At 40.1% G+C, this 19950-nt stretch overlaps 1 protein-coding gene across 4 annotated transcripts in view; it reads left to right on the top strand.

The window, feature by feature from the left end:
- myt1b (myelin transcription factor 1b) overlaps positions 1-13471 on the top strand; it is a 45525-nt gene extending 32054 nt beyond the window's left edge. For 3 of the 4 annotated variants that reach the window (XM_085343790.1, XM_085343792.1, XM_085343791.1), the window contains 9 exons: positions 8009-8071; positions 8458-8526; positions 10213-10275; positions 10577-10657; positions 11239-11460; positions 12038-12129; positions 12306-12409; positions 13050-13193; positions 13328-13471. In XM_085343790.1, coding sequence (XP_085199916.1) covers positions 8009-8071; positions 8458-8526; positions 10213-10275; positions 10577-10657; positions 11239-11460; positions 12038-12129; positions 12306-12409; positions 13050-13193; positions 13328-13471 — 982 coding nt within the window. Of the gene's footprint in view, positions 1-8008; positions 8072-8457; positions 8527-10212; positions 10276-10576; positions 10658-11235; positions 11461-12037; positions 12130-12305; positions 12410-13049; positions 13194-13327 lie in introns of all 4 variants that reach the window. The other variant, XM_085343793.1, reaches the window with a different exon arrangement.
- Positions 13472-19950: the final 6479 nt, after the last annotated feature.

Genomic DNA, 19950 nt, shown 5'->3' with positions numbered 1-19950 from the left:
CCCGCCTCTGTTCAAAGATGGTCGCTCACAGTGGACATAGATGGCTTCTTTCACTCCTCTTTCAAACCATCTGTCCTCTCTGTCCAAAATGTGAACATTGGCATCCTCGAAAGAGTGTCCTTTATCCTAAGATGCAGATGGACTGCTGAGTCTTGTCCTGTGGAGGTGGCTCTTCTGTGTTGTGCCATGCGCTTGTGAAGTGGCTGTTTGGTCTCTCCAATGTAGAGGTCTGGGCATTCCTCGCTGCACTGTACAGCATACACCACATTGTTAAGTCTGTGTTTTGGCATTTTGTCTTTCGGGTGAACCAGTTTTTGTCTGAGCGTGTTGCTGGGTCTGAAATACACTGGGATGTCATGCTTGGAGAAAACTCTCCTGAGTTTCTCTGATACACCGGCTACATAGGGGATGACAATGTTGTTGCGTCTGTCCTTCTTATCCTCCCTCGCTGGTGTCTGATCTTCTTTTCTGTGCCTCTTTGCTGACTTTAAGAATGCCCATTTAGGATAGCCGCACCTTTTGAGTGCTTCCTTTACATGTGTGTGTTCCTTCTTTTTTCCTTCAGGCTTAGAGGGAACATGTTCTGCCCGGTGGTGTAGGGTCCTAATTACTCCAAGTTTGTGTTCCAGAGGGTGATGGGAGTCGAACAGGAGGTACTGGTCCGTGTGTGTGGGCTTCCGGTAAACTTCGATGTTGAGGTTGCCATTCTCTTCAATGTGCACAGCGCAGTCCAGGAAAGGCAAACAGTTGTCCTTTGTGTCTTCCCTGGTGAACTTGATGTTTTTATCCACAGAGTTAATGTGCGCAGTGAAGGATTCCACTTCTTGTGTCTTGATTTTGACCCAGGTGCTTTTCTTTGCAAGCTCCTTTGACTACGATGACCTGGATGACTGAGAACCTTCACAGACATAAGATTATATGTGCTTAATTACATCAACCCAGGTTAAGAAATAATCATAAAAAACTAATTTAAAGGAAATAGAAGAAGAAGATTTTATTAGACATGATGTTGAGATTTGGCTAAAAAATGAAAAAGTTTTCTCTTTATGTTAGTAGAGGGAATCGATACATACCCAACAATATCATAATATCTCAACTGAACTCAAGGTTAATTCAATTCAATTCAATTCACTTTTATTTATACGACAACAGTCACCTCAAGGTGCTTTACATTGTAAAGTACCCTACTTTAATACATACAGAGGAAAAAACCCAACAATCATTAGATCCCCTATGAGCAAGCACTTTGGTGACAGTGGGAAGGAAAAACTCCCTTTTAACAGGAAGAAACCTCCAGCAGAATCAGGCTCAGGGAGGGGCGGGGCCATCTGCTGCAAACGGTTGGGGAGAGAGAAGGGAGACAGGATGAAATACATGCTCTGAAAGAGAGCCACATATTAATAACAAGTATGATTCAATGCAGAGAGGTCTATTAACACATAGTGAGGGAGAAAGGTGAGGAAAAAATACTCAATGCATCATAATTGCAGCATTACTAAGGGAGGAGTCAGGGTTCAGTTACAGTATTACTGTGATTTTTAACATTTTGCATCCTGATTACTGCAATAACATATACTGTAATTTATCACCTTTTTAAAACTACAAAATATTCCCTCAAATTTACACTTTGTCAATATCTGTTTTATTGAATATGTTTTTTCTTTTTGCAGCAAAACAACACTGTCACTAAAACCTGCCATAAATTGTTATAAGAGTCAGTCTGCTATCAATCTGCTACCAGTTTACAGTTGAATGAGGTCAAGTTGGCAATTACATGAAATCTGTTTTTGATAAAACAGCAATTAACTGTGATAAATCACATATCCATTTGCTGTCTAAATAGACAGAAATTCACATTTAACTGTAACGTTTCTGTTTCATAGGAATATAAGCAGAACAAAACCAGAGTTGAGGCCCCTCGCGTTGTGTTCATTGACAGACTCATTCAGACTGATGGCAACATGCTGGCAATCTGTCTGAATTTATAAATGTATACATTTAATAGCAGTTATTTGCAAATCTTTGACAATCTCTCTGAGAGTGATTGCAGACTGCTTGTAGAAATGTAGCCTCCTATCAGGCAACCTGTGCAATCCAATCACCTTGCAATCAACACCCTCAAGCCATCACTATGAGTTGCAACTGATCACCAAATGTGACAAAATTCACTATAGTCACAAGTCACTGATCTTTTTTGTAGATGCACAAAGGTTGATGTTGTATTTTTTACTCGTGTGACTAAAACCATAAACTTGCACTTCGTTATGAGGTAGCTTTGTCAAGCTAAGTGGTGGTTTTTCGGTTTTAACATATCTTCACATTTAATCAGCACTCTTGTTCATAGTGCTCCCATGGTATTTTAATTAATTTCATAAAAAATATCAATGTTTAGTGTTCCTACACAGCAAATCCAGCATGTCCAAATTAACACTGTCGGATTTGATTTCAACACTATTAAAGTGTCTATATGGGTCCACACCAGAGAGTGTTAATTTAACTCTTTTTGGAGAGTTGGTACGTTAACTCTGATTTAGTGTTAAACACCAAATCTGTCTGGAGTTGATAATTTAACACTTGGTGTTAAGAGTTTATATATTAGCTCTCAAAGAGTATTTTAGTTTAACTACGTAAGAGTTATCTTCTAATTCATTCTAAAAAGCGGGAATTTTACTGTTCTGAACTTCTAGAAATTTCTTTTGGAAATAAACATTTACTAAAAAGACGCAATGGTTTTTGAAAAACATTTATTCTGAACTGTGCACCACAATTTCAAAACATTTTCTGAAAGATGTAACAGTATACATGTTCTCACTTTCATTAGAATTTTGTTTATCAAAAGGTCTGACATGGTAAATGCAAATAACAGCATTCTCATCACTTATTTCTTCAATACAATATGCATGTCCTTCATTCATCACTTTGTGGAACTTCAACGCACTTCTGCTCTCCCCCATATTCCATCTTCACAAGCATATCCTGTGCGGAGATTGAATAAAAATTAGTTGACACTAATTAATGGCACAAATAATCCAGTAAACAATTGCAGCACAGTAAAAAAAAAAAAGAAAAAGGAATCCTCTTTGAGCCATTACTTGTGTAAAGTATTTTCCCAAAAGACAAAGACACAGGCAACAGGTAATACTGAACTAAATGTAAAACCTCAACCTTTTTCATTTTTACCTAAACCGTGTGCACAAAACTCTGGAGGGAATATGCTAACGTAGAATCCAGTCAGGACGTCAGCTACTGCTGTTTGCTCGTGTTTTTTTTTTTTTTTTATGGGCGATCGTTTTCAGGCTTCAAGTAGCACCATTATACCAACATTTCACATTCTAGACATTGTTTTAGGTGTATTTGACCAAAAGTTTGACTGAAAATTCACATGCAAGCTTTTTTTCAAGGCTGTGGTATTTGCCCGCAGACAATACCTTTCAGCTAGCTAAAACAGAATATTATGCTATCACCGAGCAACATGGCTAATGCCTTTCACACAGCTTTGTCTCAACTCCAAAGAGCCACAGAAGTAAAAGCTCATAATAATAATTGAAACAATCTTTGAAAAAATGACTTACCAAGCATGGCAAACAACTCAAATATGTAGAGCAAAATGTTCTGAAACGGCTTCACTTCAGCTTCGATTGGAGCCGTGCTGGGGGCGGAGTCTGTGAATTTACTCTATTGGTGTCATAGCCCCTGTAGGAGTTCAGAGTTAAGAGGTCAAGAGTTAATGTTTCCATTTTAACACCTCCAGATTTGACAGAGAAACACTCATTTTTAACACTCGATTTTAACTACTATCATTTTACACCTCAGAGATACATTAAAAGAATGTGACTCTGCTTAGAGTAAAATTAACTCTACTTTTGCAAGGAGACTATTAACACCAAAAAATTTAACACTTTTGAATTTGCTGTGTATATCGATACTGTGCTGTAGTGATTTTTTTGCCATCCCTACAGTTCAGTACAAAGATCAGTGAAAAGGGATGTAGAAAAAGACATCCTTTTAGTTCTAAATAAAAGTTAAAGAAGAGATTTCTGTTGACTAGCAGAACTTTCTCATGTTGAGCCAGTAATACTCACCACTATACCACCGTTCTGACTGTCCAGAGACTCGCACAAAAAAGCTTGCAAAAAAAAAAAAAAAAAAAAAAAAAAAAAAAAAAATATATATATATATATATATATATATATATATATATATATATATATATATATATATATATATATATATATATTTATTTATTTATTTATTAGGGGTACAACGATACACAAAATTCACGGTTCGGTTCAGTTCGGTTCGATACTTTCGGGCTAGCGATATTGCAAGCCCTGTATCTGATTGAGGAATCACTCATCTTTGGAAAAGAGAGTTTATTACAGAGAAATGTCTCTTTCCAAAATAAAAGCTATACTATCCGCTTCTTCTGGGCTATATTCTCAGCAGCATAAGGAGAATCATGTGCTAACAGCTGTCTAAATGACTCGGCTAAAGTTAGTAGCATGCTTGTTGTTTTTGTCTTTGCACTAGGATGATGTCGGCGTAAATGTGCAGTCATATTCGTTGTGTTCCCACTAGTGCTTTCAGGTTAATCTCGTTGAAATGACCTTAACGCCACAACACGGCAAATCTCCGTTAACGAGCTACCGCCGATCGCCCCGTGCATGGGGCTAGACAGCCAACACGTTAACGAGCTAACTGCGCTAACACACTAGTTTCCCACCCATGTAATTGAGCATTGCATGGCACATCCAACGTACTGTTTTACTTTAGTCCATGACTCGCTTACCTTCAGGGTCATACGTCACATGAAAACCAAAATAATTCCAAATGCCAGATCTGAATGAGGGTGGGGGAGGTCCATGTTGCAAGGAGAGCTTAACTTCTGTCTCGCTAGCTTGCCCTGCGCTCTTCCTTCTGAGTATGCTGTCTGTGTTGAGCGCTCAGTGGATCTGCGCTCGACAGTGCAGCCTAGGCGGAGTAGTCGAACGCAGATTCACTGAGCGCTCAACACAGACAGCATCGTCAGAAGGAAAGTTGATAAAATAAATTACAAATGTTGTATTGTTCGATACATATGCGTACCGAACCGAAAGCACTGTATCGAACGGTTCAATATAGATACGAATATCGTTGCACCCCTAATATATATATATATATATATATATATATATATATATATATATATATATATATCCATAGGTCCCTCATCCTATTCATGTAGCCCCTTCCGCCGGGGTTATAGGGGCGGTTCCGAATGACAGCAATATCAGGAAGAAGGAACACGAGAAGCTGGAGAAATACCAAGGGCTCAGAGAAGAGCTCGAGAGGATGTGGAGGGTGAAGGTAACGGTGGTCCCCGTGGTAATCGGAGCACTAGGTGCGGTGACTCCCAAGCTAGGCGAGTGGCTCCAGCAGATCCCGGGAATAACATCGGAGATCTCTGTCCAGAAGAGCGCAGTCCTGGGAACAGCTAAGATACTGCGCAGGACCCTCAAGCTCCCAGGCCTCTGGTAGAGGACCCGAGCTTGAAGGATAAACCGCCCGCAGGGGCGTGCTGGGTGTTGTATATATATATATATATATATATATATATATAAAAACACCCAGCAGTATCTTAGCTGTTCCCAGGACTGCGCTCTTCTGGACAGAGATCTCCGATGTTGTTCCCGGGATCTGCTGGAGCCACTCGCCTAGTTTGGGAGTCACCACACCTAGTGCTCCGATTACAACGGGGACCACCGTTACCTTCACCCTCCACATCCTCTCGAGCTCTTCTCTGAGCCCTTGGAATTTCTCCAGCTTCTCGTGTTCCTTCTTCCTGATATTGCTGTCATTCCGAACCGCTACATCGATCACTACGGCCGTCTTCTTCTGTTTGTCTACCACCACTATGTCCGGTTGGTTAGCCACCACCATTTTGTCCGTCTGTATCTGGAAGTCCCACAGGATCTTAGCTCGGTCATTCTCCACCACCCTTGGGGGCATCTCTCATTTTGACCTTGGGACTTCCAGGTTATACTCGGTACAGATGTTCCTGTACACTATGCCGGCCACTTGGTTATGGCGTTCCATGTATGCCTTGCCTGCTAGCATCTTGCACCCTGCTGTTATGTGCTGGATTGTCTCTGGGGCATCTTTACACAGCCTGCACCTGGGGTCTTGCCTGGTGTGATAGACCCCAGCCTCTATGGATCTTGTACTCAGAGCTTGTTCTTGTGCTGCCATGATTAGTGCCTCTGTGCTGTCTTTCAGTCCAGCTTTGTCCAGCCACTGGTAGGATTTCTGGATATCAGCCACCTCCTCTATCTGCCGGTGGTACATACCGTGCAGGGCCCTGTCCTTCCATGATGGTTCCTCGTCTCCCTCCTCTTTCTTGGGTTTCTGCTGCCTGAGGTATTCACTGAGCACTCGGTCAGTTGGGGCTATCTTCCCAATGTATTCTTGGATGTTCGTTGTCTCATCCTGGACTGTGGTGCTGACACTCACCAGTCCCCGGCCCCCTTCCTTCCGCTTAGCGTACAGCCTCAGGGTGCTGGACTTGGGGTGAAACCCTCCATGCATGGTAAGGAGCTTTCTTGTCTTTATGTCAGTGGCTTCTATCTCCTCCTTTGGCCAGCCTATTACCCCAGCAGGGTACCTGATCACGGGCAGGGCGTACGTGTTGATAGCCCGGATCTTGTTCTTACCATTCAGCTGACTCCTCAGGACTTGCCTGACCCTCTGCAGGTACTTGGTGGTTGCAGCCTTTCTAGCGGCCTCTTCATGGTTCCCATTTGCCTGCGGGATCCCCAGGTACTTGTAACTGTCCTCTATGTCTGCAATGTGGCCTTCTGGTAGTTCAATCCCCTCAGTTCTGACTACCTTCCCTCTCTTTGTTACCATTCGACTACACTTCTCCAGTCCGAACGACATTCCAATGTCATTGCTGTATAGCCTGGTAGTGTGGATCAGTGAATCGATGTCTCATTCATTCTTGGCATACAGCTTGATGTCATCCATGTACAGGAGGTGGCTGACAACTGCTCCATTCCGTAGTCTGTATCCGTAGCCAGTCTTGTTAATGACCTCACTGAGGGGGTTCAAGCCTATGCAGAACAGCAGTGGAGACAGAGCATCTCCTTGGTAGATCCCGCACTTGATGGTGACTTGTGCTATGGGCTTGGAGTTGGCCTCTAGTGTTGTACGCCACATCCCCATTGAGTTCCTGATGAAGGCTCTTAGGGTCCTGTTGATCTTGTACAATTCTAAGCAATATATATATATATATATATATATATATATATATATATATATATATATATATATACATATATATATATATATATATATATATATATAGAGAGAGAGAGAGAGAGAGAGAGAGAGAGAGAGAGAGAGAGAGAATGTTGCGTGATAGTCTGGCCGCAATCCTTTGTTAATCAATTATTAAAGTTAGAACACACAGACACATGTATTTGCTCTGGAAAAAAACAAACAACCTGCTCGGTGTGATGTAGAAATCTACTAAACATTGACCCTTGAACCACATGTAACCCTGTTTTAGCATGTACCATTTAGACGTCTTTTAAAGCTCTGATAAACAGAAAATTGCTCAGTGGGCTATTAGTGAAATTAGGTTGAAACTAGTTTGTTGTAACATCCTGAAAAGATGACTTTTCATATTGCAATTTTCAACCACATTTAGATGTTCTGTGGATGTGAGTTTAAGGCCATGACCAGCCAACCGGGATAAAAATCATCCCTGAACGTCTGGTGCTTTGTGAGAAGGGTAGTGACACTCTGATCGTTCCATCAGAGTGTGTACAAATGTACTACCCCCAGGTATTTATGGGAACCTTACAACTAACGACCTTCTATGTAAACTCTATGTACATATTTGCCGTGAATATAGGTGTATGATCAGCCTCTGTTTTTCCTTTATAAAAAATAACTTTGTACATCTAATCCCTAAAGTTGTCGCTTTCTCCTTCTGCCACTGCTAACTGCGTGTCTGTCCCCTCTGCAGGTGTCCAACACCTGGCTGTGATGGCAGCGGCCACATCACTGGGAACTATGCGTCCCATCGCAGGTATGTAGGCTTATTCGGGCACTAGTGTGCACTGCTGCTTTCTATATAAGCTTGTACATGAAATGTTAGATCTACTGAGACTCTCCCTCTGCTTCTCACTCCAAAGCCGGCACACCGAGACTAATTCAAACATTTTATTTGATCCTGACATGCCAGAGGCAATAATGTAGCGTGAGCCCAGGAAGCAAAGACGGTCATTGACTTTGATATGCATCAGTAATTTACTTCTTGCTGTCTGTCCTCTTCTTGCTAAATGACCTTGGTATGCCTTGCATTCTTGATTTCCCTTTACTCACATCTTTCTCCTCTCTCCTTTCAACCCCCTCTCACCCCTTGCTTCCCCCCTTTTCGTCCTTCTCTTCCTCTGCCTGTCTTTTCTCTCTCAGTCTGTCTGGGTGTCCTCTCGCTGATAAGAGCCTTCGGTCCCTCATGGCGGCCCACACCCCTGAACTCAAGTATGTCTGCTCTACACCTTCACTGCCTTTTCGCTGCCACTTCAGCTCACTGCTACTGACACTGTCCAGCACCACAGCACTTCATTCTGCTGACGTTAACTTATCTATTGTTGCTGGCTGCTTTCTGTGCTACCGCTGCATCTGTCATGGTGGTTTTTCCTATGTCTGTGCTTGCTTTCACTTCAATTACTTCATGTAAATGTGAATGAAACTTACAAAGGCTTTTCACAGCTCAACATGTACAGATACCGGGTGTGTTCGAATGGCAAAGAGCCTGGAAAGCTAGAATAACTTTTTCATATAGCACGGTGAAATCAGAGCTTACAATACAATACAAAATGCAAATTATCAATGTAATTGATAAATACTAAAACAAGCAATAAATCAATTATAACACAGTTATACAATTATACACAGGTAAGCTGAAAAGCAGCTGACAAATATAAAAAAAATACATTAAAAAAAATTATAGATCTATAAAATCCTAAAATCAGTTCTAATACAAATACAAGGTGTAAATGGCTGGGCAGGATTGGGATGATATGTGTTCAATGATGATCACTCAGAACTAAACCAGAGTCCAGAGAGAGTTTTTTGTGTGCGTATCAGAAAGGAGGAAACTGAAGCCTAGAAGGGAAAAAAGGGCTGAATTTATTTTATTTTTTTAAGATCAGTGGATTAATTTTGACCATGGGCCTTATTTGAAAGACAGGACTAGACAAGATCTTTGGTGTTTGACTGAAATAGTCACTTAGATGAAAATAAACATTTCTCCCACTGAAAACACAACATCTATGAACAGAAGCAACTTCTTGGTCATTACAATTACATTTATATAGCACCACTTCACAGCAAGTGTTCATTATTATTGTAAAGACAACAACAACAACATTATTATTATTATTATTATTAATAATAATAATAATAATAATAATAATAATAATAATAATAATAATAATAATAATAATGAAAGATTAGACAGAGAACCTCAAAGATCAGACAACTATGTGTAAGCACTTAGAAACAGTGGGAAAGAAGAATTCCCTTTTAACATGAAGACGCCTCAGGCAGACCCGGTCTGGAAGGGGCGAGTGGAAAGAGAAGAGAGAAAAGAGCGGCGTTGATGTGTGGTTCTGAAACTATACTCTTCCATGTTAGCAGATTAGGTCACTTTTAGAATGAAAGTTGTATTGCAATGGCTAAGAAATATGATTTCTGATTTTGTGAGGCGCAGCTGAGAAAGCTGTGTGCCATTCATGAGCTGACGGTACCAAGGGAGTCTAAAACAACAGCTAGACTTTTAGTGTCTCAAGGTTTCAAGGGTGGGTGAATCTGGGAGACACCTCTCTCAGCCCCTCCCTCAGCTTGGTTCTGCCAGAGGTTTCTTCCTGTTAAAAGGGAGTTTTTCCTTCTCACTGTTGCCAAAGTGTTTGCACACAGGGGGCCATCTGATTGATGTGGTTTTGCTGTATTGTTTTAGGGCCTTACAATATTAAGGGCCTTGAGGTGACTATTGTTGTGATTTGGCAGTATATCAATAAAACGGAACTGAATTGAATATACACATTGTGATCGTTTGTTTAAGATTAAGCAGATAAATAGTAAACCTCAGTTTTCAGTTGTGAAAACTCCCTGTGTTAATTTTTTCTGCCTAACTTTGAACATTGCTTTGTTTTTTTTCCCTAGATGCCCCACTCCCGGATGTGACGGCTCAGGTCACATCACAGGAAACTATGCCTCACACAGAAGGTAACAGAACACAAATGCGCGTGCACACACACACACACACACACATACACAAACATACATATGTATAGCTAGTCAGAGAGGCCTAGCGACAGTTCACGATAGATTAGACAGGCACCACATACACATAATCCTATTTTCATCCATATTAGGCGTTTTTCAATGGATTTGGTTTGTCATTTGGTTGAAGAACCTCTGTAAAATTATTCTTCCTTACCATGTTCTCTTCCTTTATTAAGTAATCACTTCACCAGACCTTTTCTTTCCAGCCCTATGTTATCAACTCCATACTTTCTGTTTTCAGTCTCTCTGGGTGCCCGCGTGCCAAGAAAAGTGGAATTAAAACTCCTGCCAAGGACAACCAGGAGGACTCCGAGCTTTTAAAGTTCGTACCGCTCAGAAAGTCATAACGTCTGCTTTTAGCATGACTGACGGTAAAACTAAAATGCAATAAAGGAAAGAGAGAGCGAGAGAGAGAGAGAGACAGAGAAAGAAAGAGAGGAAAGTCACTGTGAATCATATGCAGAGGTAGTGATCTGTCCCCGTAACTGAATCAACTTACTCATGGGAAAATACACTTACTGCAGATACTGATTCTGAATATAATTCATGGTAGACTATTGCAGAGTACATTGTTATTACATAAGAAATACATGGGCTTCATATTGCACACAAAACTGTTAATATAACAGTATGTGGAGAAAGCATGTACCAAATTGTAATAGCTCATTTGTCAGCAATATCTTGCATTGTAATAATATGTCCAATACAGAATTTAGCAAAACTGCTAAAAACCTTTCAGTTTTTAAGATAAGAATTATCTTAGTTTTCGCTTTACTTTCATTTTTGCATTCTCCTTGTCTAACCTTTGTGCCCCGTCATTCTCTTTCTTTCCGTATCTGCTTCCTGTCTTCCATACTTTTTCTTCTCCTCTCTTCTTCTTCTTACCACCTCTGCTCTCTGCAGATGTCCGGTGCCGGGCTGTGACAGCCTGGGCCACATCAGTGGAAAGTACGCCACACATCGTAGCGCTTACGGGTGCCCGCTGGCGGCCCGTAGACAAAAGGAGGGTCTTCTGAATGGCACGCCATTCAACTGGAAGGCCTTCAAGACAGAGGGTCCAACCTGCCCCACCCCAGGTTGTGATGGCTCTGGACATGCTAACGGAAGTTTCCTCACACACCGCAGGTAAGGTTAGGCTTTGATCAGTATCTTCAAATTTGAAACAAATCGATTAAATGAGGAATTCAGATTTTATAAAATGCAGCCAACGGCCAAGTATCTCTGAATCTCTCTTTTTTAATGTGTGGATATTTTAGTTATTTAGTTATCTCTTTTAAAAATGTATCACAAATGCTAAAATGTAAAGCTTCAGTTTGATACTATATTTTTAAATCGCTATGTCTGACCCAAAGAAGAATACGCAAATCTCTGTAAACACCCCATAAGTTGGTCATTTTCAACTTTAAACTGATTTAAACGTAGTCAAGTCTTTATTCTAAGTTAAGCTAATTTACAGCTTGATAGTTAAAGATGAGCACTTGAACACTTTGGAAATATTTATTTGCTTTGTCGAAAGTTAAATAAGAATATTGAGATGTTTTCACCATGTGTTAAATAGTCTGTCTTGCCGTTTCCAGTTATTTTTCTAGGCTAAGCTTTTCCCCCATAGCAGCAGTATATAACTAACACATGCCACTGTAACTTATAATGTTCTTTATGTAGATGTAATGTTAAATTTGACCCTCTCTGAATTTCATTTCAGCCTCTCAGGATGCCCCAGAGCTTTGTATGCTAAGAAGAAGGCCAAGTTCCCTACAGAAGACTATCTGAGCACTAAGTTCAGAGCCAGTGATGGTACGATGGTTAATTAAGAAAAATCTATGTGTTTACTGAGCGGAAAATCCCCCCCCCCCCCCTTGTTACTGAGTCAAATAATAAAAATGCCAATGTTAGAATAGAGTTTTTTTTCTGTTTTCTTTTGGGGTTTTTTTTTTTTGCAAAACGTGCTTTTCTCTTCGCCTCTCCTTTAGTTTTGGACAATGATGAGGACATCAAGCAGCTCAACAAAGAGATTAATGACCTTAATGAATCCAACAATGAAATGGAGGCTGACATGGTCAACCTGCAGACTCAGGTGTGTGTTTGTTGTTGGGGTTTTTTTTCCCCTTTAGTGTGATCTTCAGTGTATGCTCTTGTTTTCTCGAGGAGCTATAGTTTCTCCATGCAACAGCAGTACTGCCTACCTTAGCCAGTCTCTTGCAAAAGAGATAAAGTAATTATTGATCACTGTCACCACCTTATGAAACCTTGGTTTCATAAGCATGACACTGTTGAGAATGAATAGAGAACTATAATTTTAGGAGGATATTTATCTGGAACGTCTTTTACCAGGATTACAGTTTCTGCAGTTAAGACTCTAAAGAGCACTGCAGGCAGCAGGACACTTTAAAGATGGGTAAAAATTGTCCAGTATCAGTACTGCATCTGACCAATCACATTGTTGTGATGTGTGATGCATGGTGTTTCCACATCCCAAAATTATGTCATCGCTACAATCTGACTGGTTACTTGCAATGTTGAACTGGAACCAACATTAGATTTGTGGACCCAGGAACAATGAAGATGGTGCGAGCCACTAGAGAAGACAAAAATGTCTGTATAATGTCTGGACTATGGCCACTACATTGCCAGTCACCACAGCTGTTATTAAATAGATATGAATTTCTAGTTGAATATTAAAACATTTGCTGATGGTCTGCTGCTGTGCGTTGCAGATCTCCTCTATGGAGAAGAACCTGAAAAGCATTGAGCACGAGAATAAGATGATTGAGGAGCAGAATGAGGCTCTGTTCATGGAGCTGTCTGGTCTGAGCCGAGCCCTCATCCGCAGCCTGGCTAATATCCGTCTGCCGCACATGGTAAGTCCGCATTCACACCCTGTTGTCATTGATTGTGCATTTGTTTGAAGGCAAATCTGGTGCGCTGAAGAGCGTGTGGAGCCTTGTTTCTGTTTGCCCCCCTCAGTTGAGATTGGTTTTCATTTGCACCACAGCAGGAGCCAATCACAGAGCAGAACTTTGACAGATACATCAGCACCCTGACTGACATGTACACCAACAAGGACTGCTTCCAGAGCCCCGAGAACAAGGCTCTGCTGGAGAGCATCAACAAAGCTGTGAAGGGCATCAAGGTTTGAGGCTCCACACATACAAATGGAGAACGCAAACTGTCCCAAAGTGCGGAGAACACGGTGGAGGTGGAGTCAGGAAGGAGAGAGGTTGAAAAGCTCTATGATATATCGAAATATGATTCAAAAACAAAAAAAGGGAATTCAGGTTATTTAAGTAAATGGCAACTTAAAAAAATCAACCCAGGGAGCACTCTGTTGAAGAAAAGTGACGCGGACCAAAATCCACATCATGCTGCTGCTGGGATTCAAAGGAGGAACCAGAATAAGATCCATGTTACTAGAAGCTGTATCTGGGGGTTTAAATATACTGTATGTTTACCTGTTGTCTCTTTTGTGTCCTTAACTGTTTTTCGGAGAGGGTTTCGCAACTGGTCAGTCAGTTTTTTAGCATTTCTCCTCGGCCGGAACACTGAGACAGGCGAGGCTCGAGTATTGCTCACCAGAGCCCGGAGACAGGAAGAGGAACACTAACTGGAGCAGAAGACTCCCAACGCCACTGTCTCCTGTAGCATTCTCAATGGCAAGCATCTGCGGCTCTGAAAATCTCTCTGATCCACAACCATACTCGCATCACACCCCCCGGCATGCACCAAACTGAATGTGCGTTTGCTTGGTGGTATTACTGCAGCAATCATCAGTGGGGAAAAAAAACCTCATCGAGCAAGGTCGCGAGTTAGATTTAAACGCTGCAGCCACCCCCCCCCCCCCAATAAAATGATAGTAATAGTGTGCACACATTTCGAATTCAGTTAGTCATATCTATAGTACTTATCAGCCTAGGAATTGCACTTCATTTCAATGACTAGTTTTTGTGGTACAATAATTATTGTTATATATGAATTATTTATACCTGTGAACTTTTAAATTGTAACTTATTGCCATTTATGTTATTGAGGTTTATTTATTTGAAGCAATCTATTTATTAACTTTGTTTAGTGAAACACACACATACAAATGCATCTTTACTGATTATCAAGGTCAAAAAGCAATTTGCAGATGTCGTACGTCAATATTTTAAAAGTCTATATAGATAAATGACAAGGCATAGTTTGTTTTGGAGTACTTTTTAAAAATCCTTTTTAAGTGCAAATATTTTATAATAGACTCAAATTTTTTTTGATAATTTTACAGTAAAAAAAAATATTTTTTTGGCTTGTTGCTCTTGTTTTCCTCGTTTTTATTTTGTTTGTGTTCTTTCTGTTACATTAAAAAAAACACAGATGAGGAGATGAAAACAAAAAGAAAGTATGTATTTATTATTTATTTAATATGAAAGAAATTGACTGATATGGCTGTATATTTATTTTGTTATTTATGTGCGTGATGTGACAGTTGAGTCTGAGTAGTCTTAAAGATCCTCTGCTAATATTTAAATAAAGAACGAAAAAATAAATAAAATCAGTACAAATACTGTTTGATTGCTTAGGCATAGATGTACCAGCAGCTGATTGTTAAAAAACAAAACAAACAAACAAACAAAAAAAACACTCAAAAGCAATCACTTTCACTATCCTCTGAGTATTTGCTTTTGTCAGGTGATGAGAACAATTTGTAGAGGAATTTAAAAAAATGTTACCTCTCCCAAGCGCTTTGTAGCAGCCAGAAGTGGCTCACCCACAATCTCTGTGACGTACCATGGCTGTTTAAGTAACGGTTTTGAATTCTTTACATCAGTGCAGTGGTACATGTATAGAGCTCTATTCCAGCAGTGTTTTAGTCTGGATGTACGAGTCTAAAACACACACAGCGACATATCCAACCCTCGAGGATACTGTAGGATTGCCTCCTTTGACAAACTTTTATCAGATAAACATACACACCCTTGTAGCCTTACTCTAGATTTTAATTTTTTGATGCACAAAGTGCCACTAAAAAATAAATAAATAAAGGAGAAGAAGAGAACTCACTTTCTTTCCTGACTCTTCGCATTTCTGCAATGTAACAATGTCTGGTCCTGAGGAGACCACAGCATCGAGAGAGTGGTGATTGTTTCAGATGCCTTTATTTCTCTGCCAAGATGGCCATAAGTACACTATATATACATTCTGTATAAATAGATTTTAAAGATGCTATATATATACATATATATATATATGAATATAAACATACATATATTTTTACAGTGTAATTGTTGACTTGCTCTTCTTCTTCTTCTCTTGTATATCCTTATCAAAAGATCACTAGCTTATTGGAAAGAGAAATGAGGAGGGATTATCAGTAGGAGGCAGTTACACCTTAATTAATATCACTAAGACCTGCTCAACTGTGGCTTTAAACATACCATTGAGTCAAAGCTGAAGGCTATGATACAGTACAATACTTTGGAAGTGTTCTCATAGGATTCCTTTTTTAAAATTTTCTTTCCTTGTCTGTCCCTGATCCAGAAATGTCAGAAACATCTACTGTATGTTGTACTACTGAATCTGAGAAATGAAACCATCAGTTTAGATGGTTGGCTCTTTGTTCCTAAGTGTCATGTGAGTTCATGTATGAAAATTTTTTTGAAAAAAAAACACACAAAAAAAAGACGATGATGATGCCTCTGAGTAATGCGCATAGTGTTTAGCAACATTGTGCAGTGATTGTGTTAATAATGGAAACAGCTCATGCTCTGTGAGCTTTCCGATACTGAAGTGAGCAAGTAGAAGACCGTAGTGTAACCTGCCTTTGCGTTGCACCTGCTGTGGTGTACACGACCCCGTGTGTAACTCTGATGTCGAAGGCATGTTTTCAATGTGCTTTTAGCCAATGTAGAATGAATCTCCTTTGTGCACTTTCTCAATAACTGTTGAAGATGCCAGCATTTTAAGTCTTGACTTGTAAGAAACCCAATAGATAGATGACAGGCAATTGTCCCGCCTGTTTGTCACATAGAAAAAAACACACAAAAAAACAAGCCGTTTCATTCAGGGGGTTCAAAATGTATTTTTTAAAAAAGGAAGTGGTACTTTCTTTTCCAAACAAACAGGAAAAAAAGAACAACCAAAAGAGACTGATGGGAAGCAGAGTTTGGTTCTCAGGTGATTGGGGAGAGCTGCTAAAGCAGAGCAGAGCAATGCCATAGGTCAGCCAGTCAGCTGAGGCTAGAGGCAACAGCAGCGGCTGGATCAAGGCCTAGATGAGTGTGTGGGAGTGGGAAATTGATTTGCCCGGCTACACAATCTCCCCTTTGCTTTAGGAGGAGGCGTTTGTTGCATAAATACGAGCCCGTCACTCAAAAGAATGTCAGAGCCTTTTATGACTTTTATACTCCCCACACACCCCCCGCCAAAGCCCCCACACCATGACCCCCCCCCCCCCCCCCCACCCCCACACACACACCCCCCATTCCTCATATTTTGTGTAACCTCTCTCCAGGAAAAATAGTTTGGATGCATTTGGTTAACAAAGTAGCGTATTCCCTCTCTTGAAATGCACGAGAATACTACCCGAGAGTGTTAAGACTGAATATTCTCCCAACTTATTTGATAAGGCATGACCCCTTTTAAACTGCTTGATGAAACTGTCTACTGAGGTATGTAAATGAATAACACTGAGGCCATGAAAGCATAGCATTTCAAAAAAAAGAGAAAAAATGTCAGCTGAGAAAGCAAATGCAGCCCACGGTTGGTTCTGCGCCCACACACTGTATGTTTTCTTATTTACATAAAAGTACCGAGTGATGGAGTGAGCAGATTTATTATTCTAAATTGCAAAGGAACAACAAAAGTGGTCAGGGCTCAGTTTCCCCCGAAGCACCTGGGACGAAAATTGAATTGAACCTGATGAAACATTCGGGGGAACCAGAATCTTGTTTCAGAGGGGTCGGGGGAGGGGAGCGCATCGTCACCTGGCGAGAGCAGGTTGATGCCCACGCGCGCACACTCTACACTGAGAATAAGAAAGAAATATCAAGCTGAGCAAAACCAAAAGACCCCCAACATCCTCCCTGTTGTAGTCGCAAGCTGTGTGGTCTTATCATGTGTGCCTTTCTCGCTGAACTCATTTTGAGATAGGGTATGTTTACACCTGGTTCAAATACTGCTGAAAACATTTGGTCTGAATCTAGATGTTTTACGTTCAGGGGCGGGGTTAGCTTTGGGGAGGGGCTGGGGCCGATCATGTCGAATATATGCGTTTTCACATCCAGGCAGAGGCCGTTCTGTGACAGAGATGGCACGAAACAACGAGCCTAAGGAAACTGTGATCCCATTCTGTCGATTCAGGTACCAAAACTGCATGGACAGTTTCTGTGAAGGAATCTGAAGAACATCATCATCATTATCATCATCATCATCATCCTATCCATCCCTAGATAATGCATTAGTGTGCAGGGCATTATTTTGAAACAAGTGGAAGTGTCTGTACATATTTGTATTAAGAAGAAACAGTGTTATTGTTGTTGTATCGAAGACGAGTTGAAAATGGTTTTAAAAAAAGGAAAAAAAAAAAAGAAAATAGGTTGTGACAAAGAGAAAAAAAAATCCACAGCCAAGGGTTGTCCTGCTAGCACATTTTTACACAGATGAGCTATTTTTACTGGTGATTTTCTAGGTATTGATACTGATATCCTTTTAAAGTACAAAACTTCCAAAATTACAAGCACTTCCACAACGATAGATTGTACGGTGGTTTTTGTTACTTTTGTAGATGTGGTCGTTCCTTTGCTACAGCAACGTTTTTTAAAGTGGGACAGGCCTTGGCTGTGTGTCCTTGGGGTCTCCTGTTTGTTTGTTTGGGTTTTTTGCCTAATTTGTTTTTGTTTGGGAAGTAAAACACTGTAGATGGGCCAATTTTGTGACTGATTGTTTGTGTACTTGTGTATGTTCCCCTGTTCCTGTGTCAGTGTTATAAAGCAGAGAAGTGATGTCAGTTATTGTGGGAGTATGAACCATTTTAAATGTTCTCTATGAAAAACACAAATAAAGACTCATAGACAAGTGTGACTTTGTTATATCATTTTGTGCATGTGTGTGTGTGTGTGTGTGTGTGTGTGTGTGTGTGTGTGTGTGATCTTGTATATCTGTCTATGTGGGGAATTTTACACCTTGTGAGGGACATTTGTTGATCCCTGCCTGAGGAATCAGGTTCAGATTAGAATGGTTAATCCATATTGTCTTTGAGGGTCCCCACAAAGTAAATACATGTGTGTTTTCTTCTTTCTGTTATGATAAAAGAAAAATCTTAAACACATCTCTCCAGTGTGTGGATCTTTTGACTGGTCCTAACAGCATCACATGGTTGACTGATGATTAAGATTTGGTTTTAGAGTAAAGTTACAACAGTTTAATCATTCGTCCCTTCAGAAACCAAAGTTGATTGCCCACAGCTGAAAACTTTTTGCCAGTGTTGAGTAAAGTTTATTTAAATTTCTGGAAAATTCAAAGTCATTACGATTTATTTTCCAAACTAAAGAAATGCTTGAGCAAAAGTGTCTGCATTTCTTCTTATTTTGCTTCCAAGGAGCCAGATCTTCTTGTATTTTTTTTAAGAAGTAGCTCTTCAGGCCTTTTGTTTTTCTGCTTTATCCACCCATTTTAAATATATTCCGTTGACAATTTTCAAAGGACTGCTTTTGTTTGTTCGGCCCCTTCAACACCAGTGTTGGTCAAGTTACTTGAAAAAAGTAATCAGTAACTAATTACTGATTACTTCCCCAAAAAGGTAATCCCGTTACTTTACTGATTACTTATTTTCAAAAGTAATTAGTTACTTAGTTACTTTTTAAAACCACGATTTACAACCTGAAGAGGTGATAAAGCGATAGATCTTTCAGCCCAATTCTACTTTTTCTGCATAATCCATCATACAAAATGTAATCAAATGGAAAAGTCTCTTTTTTTAACTTGTTTTAATCTTTTAACTTTATGCATCAAGCAAAAATTTAATTATATGCAACATTCTCTGACTTGAATAAATTAGTTTAACATTTAAACCTATTTTCTGCACATTCCAGCACATAAAATAAAATATTTTTTGTGTTTACACTCACTCTTTCAAATAGATGCAAGTAAAACACAGCAGAAAATAAATAAAGTCAAAGACTCAGCGGTCCTGTTGCTCTATTTTCACCTGTAAAGCAGGACTGGGGGGTAGGCGGAGGTTTACCATAGGCTGATCCCTAATGTAAACAAAGGAGCCATGCCCCGAGTGTCCAAACACGGGTGAAAAAAGTGGAGTAAAAAGAAGAGAAAAGTCAACATAACTAGCACGAAGCGGTAATGCAAGATGGCAGGATCTGATTGCTAAGACATAAGTTTAAGGTTAAGAGAAGTAAAGAGGAAAATAAGAAAGAAGCTCAGCTCATTACCTGTTAGCTGCCATAACAGGTAACACAGTTAAGGTTTCAGAAAAAGTATTCTGTCGTTTGTTTGCTCGATCATGCCTTAAACACATCAAAATGCATAGTGGGATTATAATACAAGTGAATACTGTGACAAGCACTGGTACTGAATAGGCAATCACTTAGCAGCAAGGTGAATCGGTGATGCATTAGTGTGGTCTGC

This window comes from Diplotaxodon limnothrissa, linkage group LG20 (assembly GCF_057381915.1).
Source record: "Diplotaxodon limnothrissa isolate DT_005_m linkage group LG20, D_limnothrissa_male_GT1.1, whole genome shotgun sequence".
In the NCBI taxonomy this organism is placed as follows: domain Eukaryota; kingdom Metazoa; phylum Chordata; class Actinopteri; order Cichliformes; family Cichlidae; genus Diplotaxodon; species Diplotaxodon limnothrissa.
The sequence above is the reverse complement of the archived record's forward strand: the minus strand, read 5'-3'. Positions and strand labels throughout refer to the sequence as shown.